This window comes from Toxotes jaculatrix, chromosome 8 (assembly GCF_017976425.1).
Source record: "Toxotes jaculatrix isolate fToxJac2 chromosome 8, fToxJac2.pri, whole genome shotgun sequence".
NCBI lineage: Eukaryota > Metazoa > Chordata > Actinopteri > Toxotidae > Toxotes > Toxotes jaculatrix.
In genome coordinates, this window is record NC_054401.1 from 18,406,506 (window position 1) to 18,425,514 (window position 19,009).

The window sequence follows — 19,009 nt, forward strand, 5'->3', positions numbered from 1 at the left end:
TTGGCATCGTGCTGATTTTAACACTCACCAAAGACTAAAGAATGTGATTTCACTTCTTACTTCCTGCAGGAGAAATCAATCAATCCACACACTTTTCAGGTTGAAATTTGGCCTAAAATAAAACAGATTTCAACCACAACCACACTTTTTACACTATATCGCAAATACAATTTGAAAATGAGCAGGAGTCAAGTTAGTTTTAATGTGTTAAGATGAAGTAGGCACAAGATAAACAGCTTTATTGCCACGTCACGTTTAGCTAGATGTTTTTTTTCTACACAAGGGATTACACTAAATGTGGAGCAAGCCACTCTGGGATATTCACATATATTCACATATTCTCTCCACGGTGGAACCATCTTTTGTTCTTTGTTGGCAGCAGATGCAAAAAGATTTCCATATAGACATTTTGCAGTAGTATACAGTATATATATATATATGCACTTCAGAAGTGTGCTATTTTTGGAAAGATATTTAGGCCACAATGAAAAGTGAATGAAAGTCAAAGGCAAAACCATACTGATGTTGCAATCTGTTTTTTAATGTTTTGTTTGGTAAAGTAATTTTGTTTTTCAAATTCTCAAGGAGAAACAAGTTCACTTGAAATTGTTCCTCTTTGATGTTAATGAATTAGTGTCTTCAATTTGCGGTTCCCATGTTGCTGCTCTGGAGCTCTTGAAAATAAATAAATAAATAAATAAAAAGACATTTCATTCTGAAACACCTCACTAAAATGCCCAGCTGGATGCTGTAAAGTAAAAAGTTGGTCTGGGTGTGTTTGTATCTCCCTACAGTATGTATGTGTGAAAGAAAGGGGAAGGGGGGGGTTGTAAAGACAGATGGAGGGACAATGTGAGAGAGCATGTGTGCTAGTAGGGAAATTACACTGATTAGAGGAGTAGGCCTACTAATCCCACAAGGACTGCATCAGAAATGAGTTTTAAAAAATAAAGAAAAAAAATAATAAAGGCATGGGTGGCAGGCAGAACTGAATGGAGAGCTGAAAGTGTCCCCATTTTCCTAAGTAGTTCTAAGCAGCATTAGTGCCTCTTAGCTGAACACGCCAAACCTGGGATTCAAACTGAATCCTTGCCGGGCGAGGCTTAGGATGTGTCATCAGCAGTGCGTGTATGCACACCACATACAAATGCTGTGGCCAGCACTGATGCGCATGCTTTAAGTGCAAAATTATGCACCGAGTTGGCACATGTAAAACCTTTGTCTCGCTTAGTTTCAAATTCTCTTTCTCTGCCTTTCCTTCTCTCGCTCCCTTCTCTATGTCTTTACCCTCCCTGGAATATCACCTCATGTCCCTGCGGCACATCATCTAAATCTATGACGAGATGACAGATGCCCCGCATCATGGCAATTTCAAACAGCTCACCCTGCCTGAACTGCCTCACCTTCAACTTAAACCCAATCATGCAAAAGAAAAAGGCGACCGATCTTATTGGAAGAGGCATTGTTTTCTGTTTCAGATGCAAGAAAAGAAAGATATTTTCTCAGTCCTTTTTGAAGACCTCTTGCTGCGTAGGCTGTCAGTGTGAGAGATGATAAAAAACTGTGATTACCAGCAAGCTGTTCCGCTGCTTGTCCCAGATAGTCTCAGAAAGAGACCAAGGAAGAGGAAGCGAACAGCAACCAGGAAAAAATAATCCATAAAACATATGTATTCCTTCTGAATACCCCATCCACACACTGAAGAGTGGCAAAATTAATACAGAGAACCCACTTAGCAATCAAACTCCTCTCTTTTGCCTTTCTTTATTTCATTATTGGAAAAGTGAGAGCGGCGGAGAGAGTGAGAGGAGGCAGGAGGGGACCCTATGGCTCACTGACTAATGCATACAGGTCAGTACAAGCTGACAGCACTCAGGCAGCAGCAGCCGTGGTCTGTGTCTAGGTATGCATGAGAGAGACAGTTGTGTAATTGAATGCCCACCGTGCACTCTATGCATGCGTGGTGTTGTATGAGAATGTGTGTGATGAGGAAGGTTAAGCTCTAGGGTTTCGCTCCTCTGCACCTCACCCCCATGGAGCATAGCGGCATTGGGGCCGAGTGCCTGAGTTGTTGCGGTAGCTGTCAAGGATTAGACCTTGGAGGTTAGAAGCTTCACACACCTCCATATACACATGCGTGCACACACTCTGTTTCTTTTTCTACCCATTTACACTGCCTTGGGTTGAACATTGTGTGACCATCGATTCAGCTTCAACATACCATGGAACAGGGTATGTAAATAATGAAACACACCCATGAAATATTACAAATCAGTGTCAGTTTAGATGTAAACTTCTAAACAATGTCTTACAGGGAGCCTGAGGAAGGTGAGAACTTAAAGCCTCAGCGTGCTATGAGCTAAGGAAGGGCAATGGCACAGACTACTACTGGCTGGGTAGAGCGCACAGGAGGCAGGATTAGAACATTACCAACACGCTCACTCTCTGTGAATTCTCCGGACAATGACCGGCTCTATTCACACATCGACTCAATCGGACATTACACAGGCTTTGAACTAGAGAGCTGGCAGGGTAAAGTCCGTTTAAAGTCTAGTTCAACTGATTTGGACATTTGCGTTCACACATACAGCTCCTCTGGGTAATGTCTAGGAAAGTTCAGGATTGCAGTACATGGGTGAAAGCAGCTTGAGACAGCAGCCTGGACAGTTCCTTAGCAACAATGAGTCGTCATTTGCCTCCTGGGCTCTTCCCTTTCCTGGTGTACTTTTAAACTGTTCACTGCACAAGTTAATCTTCCCTGCAATACTTACTTTTGGGTGTCCATGGCAGACATGCTAATCTGTGTCTCCACTCGAGCATCATAAATCACTGAGTGATGTAGTGCTGATGGGCGTACAACAACTAAGTCCTCTTGGTGGGTTTTTACCAGCTGTGACAGTGTGGCTGGTATTATTTTCACCTTGTAAGTCTCCCTCTCTCCCTTTGTGTGTGTGTGTGTGTGTGTGTGTCAGAATGTGGTCCTAGAGGCACCCACTGAGGCAGGAACTACCACAGAGGTGGTATTTTGGCAAGTTTTTATGTGTGTGTACTTGTACTTCTACCTTTGTGAGGACCAGTTTGAGTTATAGACCTTACAGAGTGAGGACATTTGGGCGAGCGTGGACATTTTGACCAGTTCTCGCCTTCTCGCACACTTTCAAAGGATTGTTTGAGGGTTAACGCTCGGTTTTTACAGTAAGGCTTTTATTTATGATAGCTAAGGTTAGGGTATGGGGCTAGTCACAAAACTTTACAGATGTGTAGTTGAGAGCCAATGATTAACTGTTAAAGCACAATTAGATCCTTGTTGTGATGAAGGGGACGTAGTCATCCATCATCAGGTGTCAGAGGAACTTTTAGCCTTGGCACTCTGCCACCACAGGTGCAAATCTAGATGCAGGTGTGGGTAAAATCACTGTGTCCTCGATCAAGGACTCTAAAACTTATACACATACACACACATATATATATATTCTTTATTTTCCTGAAATTGCCTCTTATCTAGGAAAGTGTTAAAATATAGTACTACTTTTGTAATGCAGGGATGCGCTGGGCATAATTTAGAAAAACAGATATAGAAGAAAATAGTTTGTCATGTTTATGTGGTTATGTGTATGCTTGTGTAAGAATGTGTAAGAATGCATGTGTGCGCGTGTCCGCCTCACAGATACCCAGTCGAATGTACTGTTAGAATTTCCATTATCAGCACACTAAAGTGAAGGATATGACAGTATCTGACCACGTAGGAAGTACTGTGTCACCTTGCTTGGTAATCTCATTAGATCTCAGGGTGTAAGCATGTACTTTATATTGTACGTGACGGTGTGCCAAGGTTGTTACAGCACGTTCTGATGGTTATCAAGGTTGACTGACTGCAGCATGTGTACGGTGCAGTGCACGTGGGGAGTGGGGTGAATTTGTGTGTGGTGCTTACCTTGGCATGTTGGCATGGTGCCACTCCAGGTGCCATTGTTTGTGCAGGTCCTTGTGACAGAGCTGTCCCCTCCTATCAGCACGTAGCCCGGCTGGCACGCAAACGTCACATTTTGGCCCACCGTGATGTCATCACCAAATCTAAGTCCATTGGCTGGAATTCCGGGGTCACCACAGGTGATCACTGTCATTGAGGGTCACACATCAGGTACTTGGATCAGATTTCATGTCAAAAATAAAACATCAGTTTATCACTACAGAGCGTCTGATGTAATTGTCCATTATGCCCATGCATTCCGAAGGAGTACTGATTGACCACAGGGGAGAACCTGCTTTTTCCACCAGATTTCCTGTTTTTATCCTTCCTTTGCAAAGTTGTTGGTGGTTTCCTATTCTTGCATTTGTTCTCTTAAGCCATCAGGGAATAATAATGCACTTGTTTTTGTTCATATGCTATGGGCAAAAAGGGTAGGTAGAGCCTACGATGATTAATGACTATCCTCTCAGCCTTAATAATCATCCCATCACATATTTGTCTAAAAACTTTTAAACAGCAATTTAGTTGTTTATATTGAAAATAGCTCACCAAATAGAGCATTAAAGAGTCAGAGGATGCACCTTGACCCACAATCCTTCACGCACAGTTCATACTTACTACAGTGATAATTTGCTGAACAGGTGCATGTAAACGTTCCCAGTTAGTTTTCAGTTAGTTTTGTGCAAGATAATAAAGTTAAAGCTTCAGGAAACTCAACATTGTAAGGTACAGGCACCAAATAGGTGTTAATTGTGTGGTGGCCATCAGTAACTCTTAATTGCTTCCCTGTTGTACTTGTTTTGTTGCGTACGGTTTAATTGTCTTTTATGTAGATTTAACAGGTCATTTAGTAGCTCTTAGACTTGAGAGACTGGCACTTGTTGACCCCTGTTTGGTGTTGATCACTGTTCAGACTATTACAGTAAAAACTAGTTTGGCTGAATTTTTCACCATAAAAACTTTAAAGTACCCCAACTGCAGAAGAAGTGAATATTTGATTGTGGTGTGTATTTCAGCCAGGACTTTATGTGCAACAAACTGAGCTTGGTAACAAGACTTATGCCACGCTCTGACCGGTAAATAGACTTGTAAATAGCATTCACGCCAACTTCCAAGTTGCAATCACAACTGGGAAACTTTTGGAAAGCTCTGATATATCTGACTTGGCGCTGAAAACCACTGATGCCTACTGTCAGCCAGAGTCTATCGTTCAAAGTGATTAAACCCCAATTTAATGTTTCAGTTTAGTGTTAAATTCTTAATGCGCAGTATAGCCAAATTTAATTTAGCAATTTTCACTTTAACAAATATGTAATCATACAGCTGCCTTCTAGAGTCCTGTGAGAGGAATGCTCAAGTTGTAAACAGAGAAATCTTCCCTACAGTCGGTCTACAATCCATCCCATATATGTAAATGTAGCATTAGAGCAGAGCACCAGGTCTCAAGTGTGATGACACAATGACACATGGTTACTGTAACAACAATGCATTAATTAAACCCTTTAATTAAAACTGGACACTTCCATATGACAACAGTAACGTAAATTGTGTGAAGTACAAATGTTTGTGGGCTTATTTTGCAGCAACCTGATGCTGGTTGTGCATAATTTAATCAAGCTAACCACAATGGATCCTCATATTTGCTCTGTGCTTCAGTGCAGCATTTAGCATGTGGGCCAATAAAAACAGTTACACAATGATTTTCAAGACTTCTGATAAGTTGCTCAGTCAAATGAATATAACAAATATCCACAAAAGTTGAAAGCATAATCACACAACATCTGTTGTTTTGCGCCCCTGACTGTGTGAGGAACACCTGTACTGTCATAGTAATACTAGCTGTAATAACTATGAGTTTTATCCAATTCAAGAGCAGGGCCCAGTGAAAATGATAATAATACTGGGCAGCTCCCCTCCCACTAAAATTTTTGTTCAGTCTTCTTTTGCATATTCTTGGCTTCTTCACATGGCATGATTTCTCCAAAGTAAACAGATGGCTGAATGTTGGCCCACTGCACTGTCAGGTCTTAACCTAATGCTATCTCTGGTGAAACTGTAAGTTGCCTGCTTCTATTCGATTGGTTTTTCATAGCCCTTGTTTCGTCTTGCAGCCCTAATTTGTGAGTACTTATTATAAAATCGCTCCTGACTTGTTCACCTTAATGTAAGAAGCCAGTCTGATACATATGGCTGTCCCTGCAAACGCCTCCTCCCCTAAATTAATTTCTGTTTGTTTATTTTCTGTTGCTGCCAAGGACTTCAACACTTGGACACATTCATCATTGCTGGGTGAGACTAACTTTGTATCCTGACAGGATACATATGAGAGCTGCTAATTGTGAGCACAGAGAAGAAGCAGTGTCTTCTGGCAGTGTGTTCTTGCTTGTTCCAGTAATGAATCTAATCCAAGATGCATCTATTTTCACAATTAACACAAAAATACAACACTGACAGGTAAGAAAACACCCTGCAAAAAAGCTGATGAAATGAAAGGTAATATGAGAACATAAAATTGATTTCTGGTTTTCTAATAAATAGAAATATACAATATATTAAGCTGTATAAACAAATAAATAATGTTCTGCTTCTGGAAGGTACACTCATTATTTACATGACTGCATTGATTGTTATTTATTTATTTTCTAATGTGCTTGTTGAATGGCCTCAACCTTAAGTCATAAAAACATTTCTGTGTGAACTGATTTAAAGTTTCAAACTGGAAAAAAAATGGTAACTGGTCTAATCTTCTCAACTATTCACCAGACTAGTTTCTGAGTATATTTTCAATAAAAAACAGGCAGTGCAGTGGAAGAATAATAGTTTTAATATCTTAACATTTTAACAAAACTAAAATTCTTGCAGCACTGTGAGGCTTTACACTGCAGTGCTCCGACATGGATGATAATGTTGGCGTGCAAACATGCTCACAATGGGATAAACTGCCACACTTTTTTTTGTTTATGTTGTTTTTTGGTGAGTATCTTAAATGATGATGATAATGGGGAACAGCAGCTGACTCAATATATGCACAGCACATGTATATGTGCATTTCTGGTTGACTGTGCATGAGTGTTTGGGTTTGACGATGATGTACGTCCTCAGTTCATTTTGAATCCGAGGCACCAAAATTACACTGAAACACATTATCTTGAATTAAGCATGATATGTCTCTCCAAACATGAGCCAGAAGCAGCTGGCATGAATAAAAGACGGCTGATAAAAATTTCAATCGGTATTGGCTAAAAACATCTCGTGAGAAAGTGGAAAAGTGATCTTACTAGGAGACAGAAACACAAAAAGAGTGTGTGTACTTAAATGCAAATGTTTACGTGTTCCTGTCTATCTGTCAAAGTGAAAAACCCAGTCAGTCAGCACAGAGCAGAAAAGCTGCAGGCAGTTGACTTCAAACATGAACAACTTAACGGGACGGCTTTTTCATTCAGTACATTTACTTGCTCCCAAGAAAACAGGTTGCTGGAGAAAATCAAGTTAAGGCAGGAAATCAGAGAAGGAGTTTATACACAAGGAAAAATCCTGCTTCCAGTAAAACCTGTATTTAAATGCAGTTAGCCAGTTAACAGGCCTCTATTTATCCTTATCCCTTATGTTAATATTTTTGGACTGTGCTGACATATTGTAGGCATGTTAGTGGCATATGAAGCTGAACCATGAAGAGTTTTTTCCTTTTTTGTCACTGGAGCACTCACAGCTCAGCCAGAGATCAGGATCTGCAGAGTGCAAACAGACTTTACTTATATCAATTTCAGTTTTAGTCAGACTGATGACAGATGTAGTTATTGTGAGGTACATGGACTCTAGTATGATTAAGGATACTGCTTTACTGCATTAAATTATATTTAAGGTCACTGCAGAAAACTGACTGCAACCTGGTTAGTTCTAAATCTGCCAGTGGGCATTTTGCTCTGATGTCTTCATTTAATCACATCCCCTCATCCCACATCCACAAGGAGAATCCAACACAACTGTGTTTGCATTTAAACTAGCTGAGGGAGAAATGGACCGGAGAGAAAGGGAAAAGTACCATAAACAGACAGACAAAAACCAACAAGATTACAACATGTTACAGGGCAAATAGTCTCCCTGACTAATCAGTGTTCACTATTTATAATCAACATTATCATAAAATTTTTTATGCCTTTAATTTACACTTTACTGAGCAAGTGTCTTTTCTAATGCACTTCAGCTCTAATTCCTTAACATGCTCTATAAATTTCATTTATCAACCATCACCAGTGTTAAGAAAAAAAATAAACAAAAGAACTTTTCTTTTTCACCTTGGTAACGTTGTATGACTTTGATCTGGCAACCTACACGATCGATTACCCATGAACCGTGAAAATGATTACCTCCTTAATGAAGGCACACTGAGCCAATCTTGGCATCTTAAGTGTTGATGTCCCCGAACTGACCATTAACATTTAACGTGAAGTGATAGCATACAGGAGGATAACAATTACAAGTTTGGTGATAAGCGGGCCTCAAAGTGGGTTAAAGAGGCAAGAAAGCTATTCCGCCTTTCTTCTGCGTGTTTGATCATTATTATTCAATGCAGTTTTCAATCGTTCTCCCCTTCTCCCTCCTTGTGTATATCTCCCCAGAGACTCATTTCATCCCAAAATTGAAAATTATGCCCATACCATTTATCTTTTCTTGTGATTCAATAACAAGCAAAAAGAAGTGGAGAATATGGTGATTTTGGGAGAGAAGAACAATGTGTAATTTTGTTTGATAGTCATCCTGGTGCAAATTGAATATAGATTAGCATACTTCTTAATTACTGCAAGGCTCATTTGCTCAGATCCAGACAATATAAAAAACGCCTGACAGTTCTGACGCTTTGCAGGGAGAGACGGCTCAAAGAGATTTATGTGCTATTTGAAATCTTATACCCTGTTTTAGCACCGCTCTCGATCACTCAGAGAGCGCCTCCTTTTGGCAGGAATAGGGAGTAAAATCATCTTCGCTCCCATCTGTTATAAATCTTTTCAGAGGTGTTTATCTGCTTTTCAGTAATATGTTTAATTTATTCATAAGGTATAATACAGAATTGAACAATGGTTGATTTACTGTACTAACAGAATTATGCTTAGTGTGACTGATATATGAGGCCATGTGTAATTAGTCAGTAGTGATCACCACCAGGATAACACTTAGTTCAGTTTGGATGCACCCATGACACCCACGGGAGCACCCAATCTTCCTCATCCTATTTTTTACTCATTGTCTTTGTTCTATTTCTGAAAGCGATGATCACGAATTCTGTGGCATCCAGTGTAGGTAAGTGTGACTGAGGCTGCTGAATTTTGCACTGTTTCTCTGTTCAAAGCACTGGTATAACTGGCTGCTGAACACATCTCAATGATCTGACACTGTTCATTTCACAATTTTCTTTGACAGTGAGAAGACAATGCATTGCTTCTCTTTTCCTTCTGTATAACACTGTTCAGCAGAATGGCCTTTTAAGTGTAATCCACAAGACCAAGAGACACGACTCCAACCTCCTTTCATTTTTGTGTGCGTATAAAACTCACTTGTGCAGTTTGGAGCTGTGCCAGACCACGTGCCATTTGCCAGACACTGGCGTGTGGGCGAGCCGGCGAGGAAATAGCCCTCCGTGCAAGAATACACGATGGAGTGGGAGAAGGTTGTGCCATCCACACGGGAAATACGGCCATGAGCAGGGGTACCTGGATTCCCACACTGTACCGCTGGAAAACAAGGGAGAAACGAGGGGAGGTGAAGGTCAGAGGTGTAAAACAGTAATGGATTTTCTATTTTCCATACCAGTGATTCACAGTCCGAGGGTTGGGAGCCCTTGAGGTGGCAGCGAGATGACTTCTGAAGGTCTCAAGGTGATTAACAGGTTTTGAAAAATATATTCCTAACATGTTCTGTGAATTGTATATTTATGAGCTAATTGCTGCTTTGCTTTTGACCTGATGAATATTTGTAGTTTCTTGAGTCAGTCTGATGAGCACTCAGGTGGAACAGTCTGAACAAGGGCAGAAAGAAATCGTTGCCTTGTGTCACAGTTCCCCATTATGCGCGTGTGCCTCACATCAGGGGATGAGAGGAGGCATTGTTTATCTTTTAAAGAAGCTGTGAACCAAACCAGGAAAGAACCACTAATCTATAAAGCATCACTGCTTTATTAAGAGAGGCTAATGAGCAGAGCTGGTGCAGCTCTACACAAATCTCCATCACACTGTTGATGAGTCATCAGTAAATAAAGTGCAGTTTGTGTATTGTCAAGTCCCATAGTACATCCATGGTAATGACATTTAGTGCTGGCTTAAAACAAGAAGAGGATCGTGGGAGTAATGTGAAATTTAGCAGCTGTGGTCTAAGGACTCAGGGCTAAAATGTAACAATAACAGAACTTTTAATTTTCAAATGATATTAAATAATGAACAGATGTAGAATCAACTTTACGATTTGGAATAACTTTGCAGGTCATATGATGATGATTATCACTCCTCACAATTTAAGGCCCAAATTGAACTCAGACATTGTCATGACAAGTGTTACTTTAGATGTGCAATCCCTGGGGAGGAAAATAAATAACCTTTCTGTAGAGCACTGAAGGGTTGGGCCTTTTATGCTGAGATGTCCTTTACAGCATTTCCAAAACATGCCAACCAAAATGTATCCCTGAAGAGGGGAAAGGACTTGAATTTGCTTCATGCGCTTTTCTTCTGCTCCAAATCATGTCTAATTATGAAACTGATTTGCTCTCTCAATCACCTAATTGCCTGGAAAATCTGAAATAGTGATTCTTGTTGGAGACAGACGTGTTGTAGGTGTGGTGGTGATTTCTCAATTACCACATGTGCATACTCACACACACAAGTTCATCGAGGTGCAAACGCATCACTCAGGCACACACCCAAACACACCAGGTGCCGACGTGCTCACACTACTGTACTGTAAATGCACACATGAGCACATACCGAAAGTAAAGTATGGTGGCCTTTTTGGTTACCTCTCTTAATAATTCAAGACAGACATGATGACAGAAACACAAAACAGACCTTGATGGTATAGTGACATGGATATTAAGCCGAGTATCCACAGTGACTGTTCTCCAGAGACTGTAAAAGGTTGTGGATAACGGATGGATGGGCTTTAACATTAGACAGGGCTTTAGATCACAGACAGACAGCACCAATACTCGTTCAGGCTCCAGTGAATTCCTAACCCCTCCCTTCTGAGGTGGAGGGATGGCTAAAACAATCTTTAAATCAGGACTTCAGTGGGGAGATGGAGAGATAAAAAGGTAGTGGAAGAGAGATGTGGGGCAAAAGGAGCGGAGGGAGGAATAGGCAGAGCAATAGAGAGGGCGAGCGACAGAGGAGGGACAGAGGGAGGAGTGGACAGGGACAGAAAGACGGCCAAACAACTAGATTAAGATGGAAAGAAATCAGGGGAGAAGCAAGAGAAAAGGCTGACATCAGGGGAAATGAAGGCTAGAGAAAGAGAGAAAGAAAAAGGAGGAGGAACAAGAGACATGCAATGAAAGGCAGATGCACAGAATATAGTGCAGAGGGACTGTGTATTGGCCTATCATATTAAAAATGACACTGGCACTGTGCCAAGCTGGCGGACAGTAAGGGGAGGAGAGAAGAAGCAGTCAAACATTTCCCTCAATATCTGGTTGACCCCTGGGGGTAATTTATGCAAGATGTAGAGCTGGCGTTCTGTGAACTAATATCTTCAAAATCCACAATGATTCATTTATCACAATCCAAAAAGAACTTGGCTTTAGGTGTCTAGAATTAATGAATTTTTTGGTTGCAATCTGGAAGCTAGTCACAGTACCATGTGCTGGCAGAAAATACCAGACTGCAGCAGAGATACTTATCCATCTGGTGCAGCACTGTGTTTGTGAGCTTTTGCAGTCATTTGTGTGTGTAGGTGTAGGTGTGGATGCACATATGCACCTATCTGTACATTGTAGGCACATTCATTTGCATGCAGCCTATGTGTGGCATACCACGTCCTGTGTATTTTGAGGAGAATACGAACAAATAAGACAAACTCACCAGATTCTTAAGCGTTCGTTTTTGTCTTAAAGGAGTACTTCAAGAGATGATATCTCCAGGGCCTGTGACATCCTGGCCTTAAACCTGAAGTGTTTGTTCAGCCTCTAAAATACTGGATCCCTTCCCATAATGCAGCTCAGTTGGTAAATGCCCATGTCTTTCAAATTAGTCTCCAAGCACAAGCCGAAACACGGATGAAATCATCAGAGTTATTCTGCCATACTTCAGAAATCTCTCTCGCCATTATATAGGACATTATATAACTGTTTACTGGCTGTGACAATAAAAGAAACTTGATGTGCAGCTTGATGCGGTGGACTGCCCCTTTAACATAAAGCAGAGGCACAAGAACTTGCCTAAATAAAATACAGTCTGAAATTATTTCTAAATTAGGTTTAAAATAGGGAATAGCTCATCAAAGAATGAGTAAACAAGACCTGGCGAAGCCTTTGGTACTTTGAAGTTTATAATATTCTGTGCTGTGGGCTCTTTTTATTCAGTACAAAAAAAGTACTGAGGTTCGATACCCAGCCCTAGAGTGACCACGCATTTATTTGAGTAACTGTATGAGTTTCATTGTGTTTGTGTGTGAAGAAATGTGTGTGTGTGTATGCCTCCTATGCACTCCTCTCTTCTGCTGTTTCATACATAACATCTCAGAGACATATTAAAGATTTCCCTTACGTTTGCAGAACGGCTGTCTGCCCGACCAGGTCCCGTTGGGGAAGCAGATCCTCTCTGCCGAGCCGTACAGCGTGTGTCCCACTGCGCAGGTGAAGCGCACCTTGCTGCGCACTTTGAAGTTCCCTGCCTCCCTGCTGGCATGGGCAGGTGTGCCAGGATCCCCACAGGTACCCGCTGAGTCGCCTGCAACGGGAGATAACCTGGTGAGCAGCATTGAAAACAAGAAGGTGAAGGTGAAGTATCCACTTTAACTGTCTATGTGTGTGTTCACAGGTGGGCCCATTTATGTGTGTATGGCAGTGAATAACAACATAGTGTTCATGTCAGGACAATACAGAGAGAAACAAACTGTACATCTTTTCAATCCTCCAGGAAGCTGCTATAAAGCACAAAATGCACCAATGAGCAGTTGTCACCATGCCAACAACGTGAAGGACTGATACTTTACATTGCTTTGACACCAGGAGCTTTCTGTCCATAAAAACAGCAGGGTTGGCATTAAAAGGCAACCAGCTGTGGTTATGAGAAATGATGAATACAGTTTGACCTCCGAAGCTAAATGCGTTTTCATTATCCTGAATTATCTTTCCTGTCTTTTGTACTGTGGAGGAACATACAGTACTTTCTGTGTCTTGCACCACCTGTCCCACACGTCTCTGAATTTAACTCAAAAAAAGCCAACGCTGTGTCTCCTGTTAATTCTCTTTTCACGTCCCCATTAGGGAGGTCTCCAGTGGCTGAAAAAAAAGGGACATGTTTTCTATCTAAGCCATAGGAAATGAGAGAAAGATGACAGGTATGGGGTCTGGGCTGTACCATGACAACTAAACATTTTATGTTGCAAGCCAAGCTGAGTGGTGTGTGAGTCAGGATGGAGTCTAGGGGGTGGGGTGGTTCTTAGTTTTGTATTCACTGGGGATGTCCTCAGAGCAGAAGAAAAAAAAGCACATAACACCAACCACCACTACAACTGCTGCTGCTTCCGTTCTCTCACAGATAAAAAGCAAAATGTTTGGCTTCAGAAGACTGAGTATCACAGAAAGAAAGAGAGAGACAGACAGACAGATAGAATGATCTAATTTGCTGCTGTGCTCGTCTATAAGGTTCAGTATGAGTTGTCTCTTCATGAAGGATCTATGCTATTGGTTCTGCAATCCTGTTCCTTGAGCTGTGTACACACCCTGTGCATCATTCCCTGTGCGTTGGCTGCTGCTCTCTGTCCACAAAGCAGCAAACAGCTGCAGTAATACTGGACTTGTTGACAAAGCCTTATTGCACAAACACCAAGCTCATATCTTCTACACATTCCACTGTTCACATGTGCACAAACTGGATTTGTCAGGTCAAGGGCTCACAGCTGTGGATGATAAGTTTGTGGGTGGGTGGCTGTGGTTAGCAATGAGTGTGTGTGCATACATGTGTGACGTTGCCTTCCTTTGTACTGCATGTATGTGTGCCTGTAAGAGAGTGCACTTGACACATGTGAGTGTTTATGTGTCTCCCTGCCCGCCTGTGCAAGCGTACGCTTGTCTGTGCAAGTGCATGTTAAGTATGCATACTTATATGTTGCCTGGATGCATGCATGTCCACTTCCGTGTGCATGTATGTGTGTGTATGTCTCACAGCTGCTGTCAGTACTTCATTAGTCTCCTTCGGTTAGGTGAGGCAGGCCGGCTCGGCATGCACTGTCACAGCTATAATCTCACTAATTGGGATGGTAGTGGATTTGGTTTGAATCTGAGTTAATGTCTGTTCACCAGGCTGCGTCTGTGAGGAAATAATAAGGCCTTCAACTCAGCCATGCAACAGACGAGGACAAAAGGGGAATGCCTTGGCAAGCAGTTTTAAGCCCCCTCTTACTAATTAACAAGGGAGGACAGACGAGAGGAACGATAGATGCATGGATGGACGCATGGATGAGAACTGTTGCTGATGCTGGGCTGGACTTCTGAGGAACTGAAAGCACAAATTATGTTGTTGCTATTGGTGGTGAAACCAATTATAAAGTGGCATTTTAATCATTTCTAGTCCTACAGGATAAAGCTGTCTATATATCTATTTATATACCATGTAACCACCTTTCTGCCAATATGGATAACAATTTCTACAACTTTACATTGAAAAGCATCAAAGAGAAGCTCAGATCAAGTGATGGAATATGATACAGGGAGTTTTCAAAAAAAGAGAAAAAACTTACATACAATAACACTTTCAAGACAGCTCATTTATCTTGCTATCACTGTAGTATCAACTGCATCTCTTCAGAAGTTTTTTGCTAATGTCCATGTGAAAACCAGGTGCTAAAATGTACATTTGTACTTATTTAAAACTCTCCATGAATTTGCTGAATTTTAACTTTAAGGACCAACTCAGGTCCAGCTGTGCTGTGGTTCTAATTTCTTCTGCAGCTCTAACAGATGTAGACTAGCACGGGTCTGAATTTATCAAGCATCTTAGTGATTAACAAGATGATCTATAAAGGTTTCTTCTTCTCATTATAAGTTGCTGATTTCATAGTTAATTAGAGACACTGATGTAGTGTGATCCTGTGTGACAATGTGAGGACAATCCAATTACATTCTAATTGCTGTTATCTATAACTAACATCAATATCAATATTATCCTAATATTCTTCTGAAAGTCACAACTTTGTGAAAACCTATTCTTCTGCTTAGTTTCTTCAATTAAATACGGAAAAAATCTGAAACTGAAAAAAGTCCCTGATTCCCTTTTAGTGTTTAAATAAACCCAGTCATATATTTGTCTAGCAGAAGGAGTGCTGTTGTATCAGTAAAACCTGAATACACGTAATAAAAAATTCATATTATCTGCTATAGCTCACCTCAGCACATCCTTTTCTGTAGCTTGGTTAGTCACAGCATCATTCATTATGATTAAATCCTCTGGTCACTGACCCAGCACTTGTATTTTGCTGCACAAATTCCTCCACAGGGGTTTACTCTCTAAACAGCAATTGCTCTTTGACAATTTAAATACTTGGGAACAGATTCATCTTGGCTTTATTCATCTCACTTTTCAAGTGATAAGTTGATGCTGATTAGGTTTTGGACAAGTTAAATTAAATGCTCTGAATCTAGTTTGGTATTAAATGTTTGTTTTTTTTTCCCCAAACCAAGATTAAAGCAGAGTACATTAGCCGGATTCCTTCAGACAAACAAGAGGCAGTAGGGCTGATGTTGGTGATACACAGCTCAGAGTGAGAGATGAAATGAAATATAATACAAAATTACAAATCATCACATTCAAAGGGGCCCATTTGTCATAACAGCAGGGTGCTGATCAAATCCTCTTAATAACATGTAAAATGACTAGGTAATAAAGAAGAAGAAAATATTTTTTGCAACACTCTTTGTCATTTGATGCTTTTAAACCAAAAGCATTAAAATTTACAGCTATAATTTCAGGACTAAAAACAACTATTAGGCTGAACACAGCAGATAATTACGCAGGCTCATCAAAAACAAGTGCCCAACCACACCTCAATGTCGCTCCCTCCATTTGGCAAAACTAAGAGCACAAAATGTTTTGAAAACTCTAACTATAATAGATTTGAGGCTCTGCAAACCTGTGCACCTCCTTCCAATCCAAGGCAAAAGTCCAACTGTCTGGGTAAATACAAAATACTGAAGGTGAGTAGAGAGTTCGCACTTAAAAGATGATGAAAAAACACTGTCATACAAGTCTGCTTACAAACATTACTTTTGGGTCAGTGAGTTGAACAAACCAAGTGAACACTCAGTAAAGAGAATCCACTTAAATGGTCAGGAATGCTTAAGTGTGATGGGAGGAAAGTGCACATTGGGGATTAAGGGGAGAATTTTGTAGTTCTGCAGATATACACTATAAGACAGACATTTTTTTTTCCTCCAGGTTTTCAGAAAATGTCAAGAGGAGAGTCTGCAGCTAAATGTACTGAACACAGGAAACAAAAAGTTCTGTTAAAGCCTTTGTTTGCCAGAGTTTGCATTTAGGGAATGTCAGAGGTGATATCTCTCACTTGATTGATTATTTGAGGCAGGAAGCAACATTTGCTTCTGCAAAGTCTACGGCTGAGCTGTAAGTCATAACTTCCTATCACTGAATCGAAGAAGTATGATGGGTAAAGGGTTATCGTTTGGGTTATTTGGCACTGGTCCACCAGTTATCAGCCCAATGAAGATGCGTCAGACAAACCACACGAGAATTTGAGGACAATAATGGTCACATACTTTGGCACGCAGGAACCATTTTAAAAAATCCTGCAAGAGTTCCACAGGGCTCTCGTTTGAGGGCAGAAACTTGGCTCAGTTGGCTGAGCCATAATTATCCTGTGCAGTGTTTCATCTGAAATTCACACAGGCACTATCTGAATATCTCATTAATGCCAGTTTAATGCCAATTCTCACTCACCTCCAGTGTTAGCCAGCCATATACATAGTTTTTATTTTTTAATTTGCCCAGGTTTTTAGATGTTTGTTAACATTTCAGTCACGCTAATAGAGAGGAGTTGAATGGGATTTTGTTTGCTGTACGTACAGCCTTGACAAACAGCTCAACAGCAACTTGTCTCTCCAGACACTGTGTCCTGATTAGTCTATAATCTACAGACATACCAGTTTTCACTGGAACTACCTACTAGCAAAGAAATTGTTCTTATGAAACTGTTGACAATGTGTTCTCTGGAATATCTGCGGTATTTGGACACTGTCTCTGGAAAAAAAGATGTTGCTGCTGATTTTTTAAAAGTCATTTTTCAGTGCTGTGAACACCACAAACAGAATTCTATTATTCTGTGCTGTACTGGGGTGATGGCAGTAATCTCAGAAAGAGATATCTCAAAGCCTGGGAAAACTAAAACTATATGTGTGGCTAGACACCACTATAGGTAAGCGAGATCTTTGTTTATGTTTGCTATGTTTTGTTATTTGGGTGAACTAAACCTTTAAACACCACCCATTCTATTCATTTAGAGAGCATCGGCCCAGGAAGGACAGACTGAGTGAAAATGATAGGAAACTCAAACACCTACCAGTCCCTAATATGATGCTGATATCAGTGTCATGTCATGTGTGTGAATATATTTGTGCGTGTTTGTCTACCTGAGCAGTGGGGCAGTGGACCACTCCAGTGACCATTCAGCTGACAGGTGAGTGATGAGTCTCCTATGAGCTGGCGGTCTCCAGAGCAGGAGTAGCGCACAGTGGAACCGAAGGTAAACTTCTCTCCGCTCATCACTCCATGGGGAGGCGAGCCTGGGTGGCCGCAGTCCACTTCTGCATGACAGAGAGTGAGGAGAGGAAATAAGATTATCAGCGGATGAACGAACGGATGGATGGATTAGTGTCGGATGCCTCGACGCGCTTGATAAAATCACAGCTCACACCGCTACTGGTGCTGCCGGGACACCACAGTGTTTTTTTTATTGTTGGTGAAACGGCTTGATCGAGGAAAAACAGGATTCAGTGAATATTTGCATTCTTCTTTTTCATAAATCCTTAACTCGGTTGGTAAAGGCTCATGCAGCGTACCGGTGTGATACTGCTAGACATAAGAGAAGGCCTCTCAAAACCAGCAACCAGTCCAGCATCGTGCTGATCTACACTGCTGTGAACTTTGACTTAATCTATAAATTGCTTTCTCAAAACCACATCATAATCGGTTCTCACAAAAAGAAGATTAGATGTAATATTGTATATGCATTTAAATTAAATTCTCACTGGGTTGTTTTCAGGACTAAAATCTAATTTAGTACATAACTCCCTCTCTGCTACTTTGATATTCTTTTGACCTTTACGTATGTTTGTGGGAGCTGTCATTTAATCAGCTTAGTCTCGTAATGCAAAGTAAGTTTCTGTAATTTCACAAAGCTAATTTCTTAACAAAGAGTCAGTGACGCCTGGAGCCGTGAATAAACATTTGAGACAGACACTCTTGTGTATCTCTTTAATGACTATTCCATTTGATAAAATAACTGCTGTGCGTCATCTGTCTACCATGAAATGAAGTGCTCTCTGAGCCTGTGTGTAAAGTGTGCAGGTTTACTTTAGATTATGTCTCTGGAAATAGGTCATTACTGTTGGCGACCTCATAGACAGCAGAGTGCACGATGAGCCAGGTGTCTGAGAGCACCATTACAACCTCTGATAACCTCTGCAGTTCATGGACGGTTGTTGTTATAATTTGAACACTTGGTTTTGAGGGGACATTAGCTATCGCCTGAACAACTGGTCCCGTGACAGTTTTCCCCATCTCTCAATTAGGCAGTGTGAGACATAACCATAAGCCACATTAT

At 40.9% G+C, this 19,009-nt stretch overlaps 1 protein-coding gene across 1 annotated transcript in view; it reads right to left on the reverse strand.

The window, feature by feature from the left end:
• The window catches only part of LOC121185682 (CUB and sushi domain-containing protein 3-like), a 205,487-nt gene that overhangs the window by 21,618 nt on the left and 164,860 nt on the right, over positions 1-19,009 (reverse strand). The window contains exons 57-60 of the mRNA XM_041044003.1: positions 17,817-17,990; positions 12,718-12,900; positions 9,523-9,699; positions 3,935-4,117 (exon numbers count right to left, since the gene is read on the reverse strand). Coding sequence (XP_040899937.1) covers positions 3,935-4,117; positions 9,523-9,699; positions 12,718-12,900; positions 17,817-17,990 — 717 coding nt within the window. The remainder of the gene's footprint in view (positions 1-3,934; positions 4,118-9,522; positions 9,700-12,717; positions 12,901-17,816; positions 17,991-19,009) is intronic.